Source organism: Heloderma suspectum, chromosome 6, assembly GCF_057233095.1.
Source record: "Heloderma suspectum isolate Gila_16-S chromosome 6, 16-S_ref, whole genome shotgun sequence".
In the NCBI taxonomy this organism is placed as follows: Eukaryota; Metazoa; Chordata; class Lepidosauria; order Squamata; family Helodermatidae; genus Heloderma; species Heloderma suspectum.
Genome location: NC_139463.1, coordinates 53,798,289 through 53,810,801, shown reverse-complemented (window position 1 = coordinate 53,810,801; position 12,513 = coordinate 53,798,289). Strand labels below are relative to the sequence as shown.

The window sequence follows — 12,513 nt, the reverse complement described above, 5'->3', positions numbered from 1 at the left end:
CCAGACTTTGAACATACAAAAATACAAAGAGTCTGCGAACATATTTGGGAAATATACAGTAAAATCAGTTCTGAAGAGATCTTATTCTCCTAATTCAAGAAGAATTTAGCAAAAGCCTCGATTGTATCCCTATCCTCTGTTGTCCTAAAACAGTAGAGAAATACATTTATATCTGATCTAGTATCATACAGTAATTTCTCTCTAATCTCTATATAAAAGGAGCAGCAAAGTAAAACATGAATAACTGATTTGATTTCATTCCTTCCACATGGGCATATACGATCTCAAAGGCTAGTTTTCTGAAACCTCCCTTGTAACAAAGCAGACAGTAAGACATTAAATCTTGCTAAAGTAAGTGTACGCCGATATTTGGGAATGTTAAGGATTGAGCGGTATTTTGCTTCTACCAGCCCATAACTCAGATTTGCACCCCAAAACAGAAGACAGTAAGTTCTATCCGCTGCAGAATTTAAAGCTTGTAGATCATAATCCCTGATCCTTTGAGACAGAAGAGCTCTGGCCTGCTTAGCTTCCATCATTAGTACAGACTCTGGGCATAAGCCCAGAGAACTGATCTTATTCCAGAGCAATTTCATCCACTCATAGACATAAGGGTCATTGCATATTTTATATAAATAACGTAAGGATCCAGGGCCGTACAAACAAATCCAAAAATATAATTCTAGTTGCATTTAATTCCCATTAAAATCAGTGGAACTTAAGTCATGGCTAACTTTTCACTTGGATTTCAATGGAACCCAAGTGTGACTTAGCCTGGATACAGTTTAAATCCAAATTTTATTTATCTCTGTTTCTACATCTCTCTCTCTCGTGTGTGCATGTGTATACATACACACATACATACTTACTTTAGTGCTTCTTTAGTTAAGGTGAATCACACACACACACACACACACACACAAAATATAAATGTTCCACCATTTTAAGTTTCTAAATTCTATTGCTTATAAAAATGACACCTGTTGATTTAATAACTGCAAACCTGGCATCCATGATCTACCCGATGAGATCTACAACTTTGCAAAATCTCAAACCTATCTAATGAAAATCCACAGATACAGCAAGAAGTGCTGAAAATTAACACATCCTTTTTACTCCACTTTGTGGCCCATTATATCATATATTTCATTCACATTTTAGTGAAAAATACTTTACTTTATTCGGGCTTGTTGAGGTCAAGGAGTCATGCTTTTCATTGGATTGGTAAGGTTCTGAGCAGCAGTTCATAAAAGCTATTCAGGTTTTTCTGCCCCATTATAGCCTATGGCAGCAACTGCTGGCAAAGTTAGGTCGTGCATGCTCAGTTTCATTCTGAAGCTAGAATACTGCCAGTACTCCAGTGTTTTCAGAGGGATTCCATGTTGAAATGGTTATGGAATGTGACCTCACAAGGTCAGGCCTCATGTTACTACACAGAATGGGACCCTAGCATGGTGGTGGTGGGGGGTGATTTTAACTCTTTACCCTCCAGTTGAGATCCCAATCAGGATCAGCCCCCTGCCCCATGTACATTGCTCAAAAGGCATTCAGCTTGTAATATAAATTGCAGGCATAGGGCAAAGGTGTAAAACTCTAGGGTCCATAATGTCACAAATTGTGCTTGCTTGCAAGCAACAAACATGCATGGGTCAACTCATGGGAGGATTCCTCTAGCAATACATTAAGGGTCATATGCTTCATAAGACAATACAGGACCAGAATAAGGCGGGGAAGCTTTGCTGGTCCCTGGCATTCCATCTTTCCCATTTGAATTTGGGCCTGAAAGAGCAAGGAAAAGTGCAGGTGCATAGAGGGTAAGTTGTAAGTGAGCACAATTCGTGACACTATCACCATTATCACCAAGTAACAAAGGAAGATCCCCTTCATGGATCACTGCCTTGATGTGGCGAAGGGGCCTGTGTAACTCAGTGAAGCCATAAGCTATGCCGTGCAGGGCTACCCAAGACGGACAGGTCATGGCAGAGAGTTCTGACAAAGTGTGGTCCACTGGAGAAGGAAATGGCAACCCACTCCAGGATTCTGGCCAAGAAAACCCCATGGAACGTATCACAAGGCTAAAAGAGATGACGCCGGAAGATGAGCCCCTCAGGTCGGAAGGTGTCCAATATACTACTGGGGAAGAGCAGAGGGTATTTCCAAGTAGCGCCAGAAAGAGTGAAGCGGCTGGGCCAAAGCCGAAAGGACACTCAGCTGTGGATGTGTCTGGTGGTAAAAAGAAAATCCGATGCTGTAAAGAACAATATTGTTTAGGAACCTGGCATGTCAGATCAATGAATCAAGGTAAGCTGGAGGTGGTCAAACATGAGATGGCAAGATTGAACATCGACATCTTGGGAATCAGCGAACTAAAATGGACAGGCATGGGCGAGTTTAATTCAGTTGACCATCATATCTACTACTGTGGGCAAGAATCCCTTAGAAGAAATGAAGTAGCACTCATAGTCAACAAAAGGGTGGGAAAAGCAGTACTGGGGTACAATCTCAAAAACGATAGAATGATCTCAGTACGAATCCAAGGCAAACCATTCAACATCACAGTAATTCAAGTCTATGCCCCAACCACTGATGCCAGAGAAGCTGAGGTTGATCGGTTCTATGAAGACCTACAACATCTTCTAGAACTAACACCAAAAAAAGATGTCCTCTTCATCATAGGGGATTGGAATGCTAAAGTAGGAAGTCAAGAAATCACCGGGATAACAGGCAGGCATGGCCTTGGTGTACAAAATGAAGCAAGACAAAAGCTAATAGAGTTTTGCCAAGAGAACACGCTGATCATAGCAAACACTCTTTTCCAACAGCACAAGAGACGACTCTACACATGGACATCACCAGATGGTCAATATCGAAATCAGATTGATTATGTCCTTTGCAGCCAAAGATGGAGAAGCTCTATACAGTCAGTCCAAACAAGACCTGGAGCTGACTGTGGCTCAGATCATGAGCTTCTTGTTGCAAAATTTCGGCTGAAATTGAAGAACGTAGGGAAAACCACTAAACCATTCAGGTATGGCCTAAATCATATCCCTTATGAATATACATAATGTGAATGTCCGTCACATTGTTCAGGAGGCTGCAACTCAATCCATCCCAAAGAAAAAGAAATGCAAGAAAGCCAAGTGGCTGTCTGAGGAGGCTTTACAAGTAGCTGAGGAAAGAAGGGAAGTGAAAAGCAAGGGAGAAAGGGGAAGATATATCCAAATGAATGCAGAGTTCCATAGAATAGCAAGGAGAGACAAGAAGGCCTTCTTAAATGAACAATGCAAAGAAATCGAGGAAAACAACAGAATGGGAAAGACTAGAGATCTCTTCAAGAAAATTGGAGATCTCAAGGGAACGTTTTGTGCAAAGACGGGCATGATAAAGGACAAAGAAGGCAGGGACCTAACAGATGCAGATGAGATTAAGAAGAGGTGGAAAGAATACACAGAAGAACTATACAGGAAAGATCTTAATGTCCCTGATAGCCATGATAGTGCGCTCACTGAACTTGAGCCGGACAACCTAGAGAGTGAAGTCAAGTGGGCCTTAGGAAGCATTAGTAACAACAAAGCTAGCGGAGATGACAGTATTCCAGCTGAGCTACTGGAAATCCTAAAAGATGATGCTGTTAAAATGCTGCATTCAATATGCCAACAAATTTGGAACACTCAACAATGGCCGCAAGACTGGAAACGGTCAGTTTACATTCCAATTCCAAAGAAGGGCAACGCCAAAGAGTGTTCAAACTACCGCATAATTGCGCTCATTTCACATGCCAGCAAGGTGATGCTCAAAATCCTACAAGCTAGGCTTCAGCAGTATGCAAACCGAGAACTACCAGAAGTACAAGCTGGGTTTCGAAGAGGCAGAGGAACTAGAGATCAAATCGCCAACATTCGCTGGATCATGGAGAAAGCAAGAGAATTCCAGAAAAACATCTATTTCTGCTTCACTGACTACGCTAAAGCCTTTGATTGTGTGGATCACAACAAACTGTGGCAAATTCTTAAAGTGATGGGAGTACCAGACCACCTTACCTGTCTCCTGAGAAACCTGTACGAGGGTCAAGAAGCAACAGTAAGAACCAGACATGGAACAACTGAGTGGTTCAAAATTGGTAAAGGAGTATCACAAGGCTGTATATTGTCACCCTGCTTATTTAACTTATATGCAGAGTACATCATGAGAAACGCCGGGTTGGATGAATCACAGATCAGAATTAAGATTGCCGGGAGAATTATCAACAACCTCCAATATGCAGACGATACCACCCTAATGGCAGAAAGCGAAGAGGATCTAAAGAGCCTCTTGTTGAGGGTGAAAGAGGAGAGTGCAAAAGCTGGTTTGAAACTCAACATTAAAAAAACGAAGATCATGGCATCTGGCCCCATCACTTCCTGGCATATAGAAGGGGAAGAAATGGCAGCAGTGACAGATTTTACTTTCTTGGGCTCCAAGATCACCGCAGACGGTGACTGTAGCCATGAAATTAAAAGACGCTTGCTCCTTGGGAGGAAAGCTATGGCAAACCTAGACAGCATCGTAAGAAGCAGAGATATCACCTTGCCGACAAAGGTCCGTCTAATCAAAGCTATGGTTTTCCCAGTAGTAATGTATGGCTGTGAGAGCTGGACTATAAGGAAGGCTGAGCGCCGAAGAATCGAGGTGGTGCTGGAGAAGACTCTTACGAGTCCCCTGGACTGCAAGGAGGTCAGATCAGTCAATCCTAAAGGAAATCGACCCTGACTGCTCATTGGAAGGACAGATACTGAAGCTGAAATATTTTGGCCACCTAATGCGAAGAGAAAACTCTCTGGAAAAGACCCTGATGCTGGGAAAGACTGAAGGCAAAAGGAGAAGGGGACGGCAGACAATGAGATAGCTAGATAGCATCACCGATGCAATGAATATGAACTTGAGAGAGCGCAGGACAGGAAGGCCTGGCGTGCTATGGTCCATGGGGTCACGAAGAGTTGGACACGACTGAACAACTGAACAACAACAACAACAACAAACAAAGGAAGAGTACAGGCAGGTAGCACAGAATTGCAGGGATGGCGTCAGGAAAGCTAAAGCTGAGAACGAGCTGAGGTTAGCGAGGGAGGCTAAAAGCAACAAAGAGACTTTCTTGTTAATACTACTTGCATAGTAAAAGGCAGAGGAAAGAAATGGTTGTTCAGCTATTAAATAAGGAAGGCAAAATGATAACAGATGACAAAGAAAAGGCAGAGGTGCTCAATTCCTACTTTGGCTCAGTCTTCTCCCAAAAGAGGGTCTATGACCCCCCTGGCAAAGGAGAAGTACAGGCTGAAGGGACAGGATTGCAGCTTGAGATCGATAGGCATATGGTCAAAGGAACACCAAATTACTTGGAATGAGTTCAAATCTCCAGGGCCAGAGGAGCTGCACCCTAGAGTAATAAAGGAACTGGCAGAAGAACTCTCAGAACCACTGCCTATTCTCTTTGAGAAATCATGGAGGACGGGGGAAGTGCCAGATGACTGGAGAAGGGCTAATGTTGTCCCTGTCTTCCAAAAGGGTAAAAAGGAGGAACCTGGGACCTACAGACCAGTCAGTCTGACATCCTTGAAAACAATGCATTGATTACTCGAAGCCAACATGGATTTGTGAAAAACAAGTCCTGCCAGATGGATCTGATCTCATTTTTTGATCAAGTAACCTCCCTTGTGGACCGTGGGAATGCTGTAGACATCATATACCTCGACTTCAGCAAAGCTTCTGACAAAGTGCCCCATGATATCCTGATGAACAAACTAGCTCAAAGTGGGCTAGATGAAACAACGATCTGGTGGATCCACAGTTGGCTACAGAATCGGACTCAAAGAGTGCTTATCATTGGGACCTTCTCAAACTAGGGAGAGGTAACAAGTTGGGTACCGCAGGGCTTAGTCCTGGGCCCAGTGCTCTTCAACATTTGTATTAATGACTTGGAGGAGGAGGTGCAGGGAATGCTGATCAAATTTGCAGATGACACAAAATTAGGCGGGATAGCTAATGCTTTGGAAGACAGAAACAAAATTCAAAGTGATCTGGATAGACTGGAGTGCTGGGCAGAAAACAACAGAATGACATTGAAGAGGGATAAATGCCAAGTTCTGCATCTAGGAAAAAGAAACCAAATGCACAGTTAAAAGATGAGGGATACGTGGCTCAACAACACTACAAGCGAGAAGGATCTTGGAACTGTTGTCGATCACAAGCGGAAGATGAGCCAACAATGTGATGTGGCTGCAAAAAGGGCCAGTGCTCTGTTGGGCTGCATTCATAGAAGTATAGCTTCCAAAACCCGGGAAGTCCTAGTTCCCCTCTACTCAGCACTGGTTAGGCCTCATCTGGAGTACTGTGTCCAGTTGTGGGCACCACACTTTAAGAAGGATGCAGACAAACTGGAGAGGGTTCAGAGGAGGGCAACAAAGATGATCAGGGGACTGGAAACAAAGCCCTATGAAGAGAGACTGAAAGAACTGGGCATGTTTAGCCTTGAGAAGAGAAGACTGAGGGGAGATAGGATAGCGCTCTTCAAGTCCTTGAAAGGCTGTCCCAGAAAGGAAGGCCAGGATCTCTTCTCGATCATCCCAGAGTGCAGGACACGGAATCATGGGCTTAAGTCACAGGAAGCCAGATTCTGGCTGAACATCAGGAAAACATTCCTGTCTGTTAGAGCAATACAACAATGGCACCAATTCTCTCGGGAGGTGGTGGGCTCTCCCACACTGGAGGCGTTCAAGATGAGGCTGGACAGCCATCTGTCAGGGATGCTCTGACCTGGATTCCTGCACTGAGCAGGGGGTTGGACTCGATGGCCTTGTAGGCCTCTTCCAACCCTACTATTCCATGATTCTATGATCACAGGGCACGTCTGTTGGCATCAGCCTTAGCTCCCAATTTCCTGGCTTTGTGGAGTTTGAGCCAACATGAGATAACCTTAACTCTGGGCTTAAACTAGCAGGGCTTTAAAAAATCATTGTATAAAGTGTTATCAGATTGGGGGTACCTTTTTAGTCACTTAAAAGTTTTAAAATTAATTAATCCAGCTAATCAACCAGTTACATTCTGCCATCCTCATATTAATGTATTTTGTCCTTAACAGTTCTAGTTCAGATAATACAAAACTAGCACCTGAGCTCTCCCCGCAAGTATTGAGGCGGATTCATTGCCTGTCATAGTCATACAACTCGGAGACTGCCATTCATTACAAAGCAGTAGATGTCCTGGACATCTATGTATTTCCTTTCCCCCACGCCCCCCAATTCCTCCAGGTATTCCCAAGTGCCTCCTAACCTCCAGGGCCTCCATGAGGTGATCTCCTGTGGCAATGTTGGGAACATGGACAGTAGTGCTGAAAGCATCCAGCATCTCCATCTCCTGTAGGACGTCCTTGCGACTGGTGGTCCCAATGATTAAGAGCTTGCGACCCTGCATATTTAAGAAAGAGCATGAGGAGAGAGAAGATGATTACACAAGTGGAAATTAAATGTATTTCCAACGTTTCTGGGGAAATGTTACTTTGTTATGGCCTACAGTTTGAGTATTAAGTGTAAACAACTAATTAACATACAGAGAAAAACATTCATTTTAAACTTTGGCTTTCATTGCTCCTTTTAAACAGTTAGCATCTTAAGGGGCAGGGGAAGCAATCTTATGGCCTCTACACAATGTCTGGCAGGCCATAGGATACTTCAGATTCCTGGATCTGAGGTCGGAGACAGCGCTCCAACCTCGGGCCCAGGAATCTGCACTCCCTGCCCCCTTGCAGCCAGGGCGGAGAGAACCGCACTGGCTGCCTCTCCAGGGTTGCAAAAGCGACCCCAGGTAGCTGGGCAAAAAAGCCTGTATGGCTGAAATGCAGAGCGGGAAGTGAGGTGGACGTGAAGATCGCATCCGCCGTGCCTCTTGCTCTGCATTGGATACTTGTAAGTCTCCAGGTTCGGAGGCTTATGAGCATCAAGGGTGCAGTAGATGGGATTACACCCTTAATCTAGTTTAAAAGCCTTTCCTTCCTATGACCACAAACCCATGCAGCTGGATCAGACCAAGGGTCCATCCTGCCTAGCATCCCCTTTCCAACACCTACCAGTCAGATGCTTCCAGAAAACTCAAAGGAAGGCATGCAGCTTTGTTTGTATTTAGAGGTACTACTGATTCTAAACACAGAGGTTCCATTTAGATATCATTGCTAAGAATAATACTGTCGTCCATGAATTTATCGAACTCTTCAAAAAAGTAATCTGAAGTCTCTCTCCAAGGAGCCCTGGGAACTGCAGTTTAGGTGTGGAATGCCTAACAGAATTATCTGCACCCTCACCAAACTACATTTTCCAGAATTGGGGGGGGGGGGGGAGAGCCACTACAGTTATATTGGTATAAAGTCAAGCTAAGTTTGTAGCACATCTTATTTATATAGGGGTGTGTGTTTTTAAACAGCTGCCCAATGCTGCCTATGAGCTTCCCCAACAGTCATAGATAAGTGAGGGTTTTGACTAGTGCAGAAAAGCAAGAGACCAGTATCAAGTAGGGATGTATGCAAAATTCATTTCAGTTTGTTTTTGACCAGAATTTGCCCAGTTTGCACCTCCTGGACCTGAACACAATCTGTGGTTGAAGTCCATACATTTCCAAGCCTGTGGTGTGATTCGCAGAAGAAAAAAAGCATTCGAAAACGCGTACATTTGAAAAATGTGCACAAATACGCTTTAATCAATGGGAGAAAAATGCCTACAGTTAAAACATGCAAACAACTGATGTGTACATTTTTGAAAATATGAACAAATTTTCATGCAAAAAACAAAAACAAAATAAAGCTCACAATCTGATATGCACACAAGTTGGAACAAGCTTTGAGGTGGAATTTGGAGAATCTTGACAAGCTCAAGCTTTGAGTCTGAGCATCAAGTGAACTGAATATTTCAATTTCTCCTCAATCAGACATTTTGAGGACTAAGCTGGAGACTGCAGGAGGCAGGTCAGAACCCAAGGGCAGTTCAGGTCTCTGCTTGAATGATCTCCAAGGGCATCGCCAAGCCATTAAATTGTGTTGCTTTTGTTCACAGACTGTTTTCCCTCCTGTTTCTCATGAGTAAGTCCAGCACCTGAGCTAACCTCTTCGGCAAGGTGAGCCTGATTAGACCCAGGATAATGGTGGAATTTCTGAAGGAGAACAGCTTTGCCAGCTGCTGAAAGGGCTAAGTTTCTTAAGCATAAAGAGGTGATTGCAATGAAAGATGGAGTCCATCTGGGCAACAATGCAATGTTGCCAGCTGGAAGGTCACAGAGTTTGACCACGGTCCCCGGTGAGCTGGATTACCAAATACATGCTGCAAAATGTGTGAGTGTACTATCAGGCACACCCTTTATCTGAACTGGGAACACACTCATTATGGTATAATATTAGTAGAATTATTGTCCAACTCAGATGGACACAATATTATAAGCCCCAACTTTTCCCCAAATTTATGAACATAGCTCCTAAGGGCCAATCTAAACCTCTAGGGGCAATCAGAGACCTGGGAACTCCAATGAGCACTCCTCTGCTGTCAAGTGGTGGCTGCAATTTGCGGGTGAGACATGGCAGGCCACAACTCCACCTCCTACTGGAGTTTCGCATCAAGCCATGAGAAATACCTGGTGGGTGGGTTGCAGGGGAAAAGCAGCAAGGAGAGGATTAAGCACCCTCTCTTGCCTGTCTCTTTTCTCTTGTGAATCACAAGTTTCACTTCACAGCAGAGAAACAACATCCAGGCTTGCCAACCCTATGTTTGCCCCCATTTTAAAATTGTCCCTCCATGGTCAGGTTTCTAAGTGTTTTTGAAATGTTTGTATTCTGGTATCTGAGATCAAAGGCTCACATTATATACCTTTTCCTCACAACACATAAGGAAACCTTCCTAAATAAAGTTATAGCTGCCAATTTAAAAGTTTTATGAACTTGGTTGTTTGATATAACATCCAAACCAGGCACTTTGGGTTGCTGAGGACAAACAACCTGGAGTTTTAAGCCTAGAGCAAACAATGGGTTAAAACTTTGGATTGTTTGTCCCTCAACGGCCCAGAGTTCTGGGTGTCCACGCTGAATCCAACAATGTCCCATTTATGTTTATGAAAGCACATGCAGAGTGGAAGCAGTAAAAATGCAGTGCCAGCCTGCATGCTCATTTGCTCTGGTGCAAACTCGCCAATTCATGGGTTAAACAACCCATGAATTGGTGTTATATGCAAACCAAGTCAGTGTGTCCTTCTCCAATACAAGTGGCCTTCAAGAGACTCATACCCTCTCCAAAGGAGTGCAGGATAACCTTAACATATCCCTTTGTATGGTGTGTGTACTGAAGGCAAGAACTGCAATAGAATTTCAAGCATGTGGATTAGTTGTTAAAGGTTAAAACGATCACAGTTTTTTTTAAGTTACATGAAAATACAGACCCCCCCCGCCCCCCCGGCAGAATCTCTGAGGCTCACAGATGGACCATCACTCTGGAGTAGCCCAAGTGAGCCCAAGTGCCTCCCTGGGGAAATCTGTAGGGCAAACATGGGGAGGGCTTCTCTTAAGCACGCCTATCTGGGGAACATCTCAAAGAGTCCACTGGAATTCTCATAACACTGACCAAATTGTCTGTCCAGATTAAGGGGGGGGAGCGGCGGGGGGGAAGATACCACAATGGGCTTTCACCCTCTGAGTCCAATTGTTAGCTTTTTCAGAGCAACCAGCAGGGAACCACATGTGAAGCCTCCATGGGGCTCCTAAGTATCCAATGCTTTGTGTGACTCTGCATGTAGATGAAGCCAGTCTCAGATTTGGCGAGCTGTTATTGCTCCATTCTCAGAGAAAACCCTTTTTCTCTGGCTTGGCTTCCCGCTGAGACAGCGCTTTTCAGTCTCTCCCTCTCCTCCCCCTCCTCAGCATCTCTTCTACTTGCAAAACCCAGGGAAACTTGACTGAAGTAAAAGAGCAGAGAGAGAGAGTTTTTGCTTACCTTTATTTTAGAAAAAAAAAACATTTAAAATTAAGTTTTAAAAGTCCAAACAAGAATTGCCCATGTTTTGAATTTTCTTTGAACAGGTAAGAGATACTATCTAAAAGAAAATGACAGACAAATCACAGAATCTGTCTGCCTTTCTATCATCACCTTGCATCTAGTGAAGAGAGAGAGAACTGCTTACCAGGTGTCTGAATATTTTTCTTCCTATTTGATTTTTTACAGAGCAGAAGAATCTCAGGATGTCTGGGCAGTGCGAATCTCAACAACCTTAATTAATTCTGTGAGACCAACAGATTTGCTTTCAAAAAATCAAATTTTACTCCTGTGAAAGAAGGGCATACACACACAAAAAGAACAGGAAAGCCTAGGAAATAGCTGGCATAAGCCCATATAAAAACCACGGCATTCACCTCAAAGCATGATACTACAATGGGTGAGGAATGCGTAACTTGTGTGTGAGAAGAATATACAGGACGCTGGATGCAGACAGGCTGCATGAATGACAGGGAAATGCAATGTGCTCACACAAACTCGCCACTGTATTCAATAAGATAATGGAGGTAAACATGCCACAAATGCAACCTTCTAATTCAACTGGCTTCATTTGCTTTGTGGTGTCTCCTATACCAACGCAACTAAGCCTGTTAACAAACTAAAAAGACAAAATTTCATGGCTTAGGGCCCATTACTTTATCAAACAAAATATTGCACGAAAACCCTCACACAGCAGCTTCATCATGACACTGTCATGTGGGGAGGTGCTGGTACAATTGTGCCACCGTGTGGAATAACAGATGTTTAATTATCTCTCACATTATAATTCACCCTCTCCAGGGAGCTCAGACATGCCTACATGGGGCTATCCTGTTTTTCCTCAACAGCAACCCCAGAGAAACAGGCAAGGCTGAAAGGAAAAGTGACCTGCCAAAGCCACCCAGCTAACGTAAAGATGCCTGAGGTGTTTCTGTTTGGGAGGGGAAGGCTCTCATACAAACACCTGCAATGGTGACTCTGGAAAGTTCTTCGAAAAAATAAAACAAAACACCCTTCAGGAATCAGCTCTATGAATTCTACAGGTTTACTGGTGGAAAAATAATAAACTGACCAAAATTTGCATTGGAAAACTTGAGTGGGTTATGGACCGATAAACAGGACTGTGCATACTACAATTTCACAGAAGTACAGAAGAAACGCAGAATGTGGCAGTGGGCGCAGAATCCAGTTTCCTGAGCATTGTAGCTTTCAGTTTTAAAAAAAGTGCCCAAGTTTCTACTCCTTTTGGTTGAAAAGATGTTCTTGAAAGTATTTGGAAACCAGAGAAATGTCTGAATACAATTTCAGTGGTTGGCTTACAAAGAGGTGGGCAACTTGCAGGCCAACACATCTGGAGGGTCACAACTCCCATCAGCCCTAGCCAGCATAGCCAATGGTGAGGGACAAGCGGAGTTGTGAAACTCCAGGTTTTTGACTCGCAAATTGACTCACCCCTGGCTTAGAGGATTCAGTGTGCTTG

At 43.7% G+C, this 12,513-nt stretch overlaps 1 protein-coding gene across 7 annotated transcripts in view; it reads right to left on the bottom strand.

Moving 5' to 3' along the window:
* The window catches only part of NSF (N-ethylmaleimide sensitive factor, vesicle fusing ATPase), a 169,085-nt gene that overhangs the window by 14,386 nt on the left and 142,186 nt on the right, over positions 1-12,513 (bottom strand). For all 7 annotated transcript variants that reach the window (XR_014783791.1, XR_014783792.1, XM_084804364.1 and 4 more), the window contains one exon: positions 7,306-7,440. Coding sequence is in view for 5 of the 7 variants with exons in the window: in XM_084804364.1 (XP_084660490.1) it covers positions 7,306-7,440 (135 nt within the window). In the remaining 2 variants the exon portion in view is untranslated. The remainder of the gene's footprint in view (positions 1-7,305; positions 7,441-12,513) is intronic.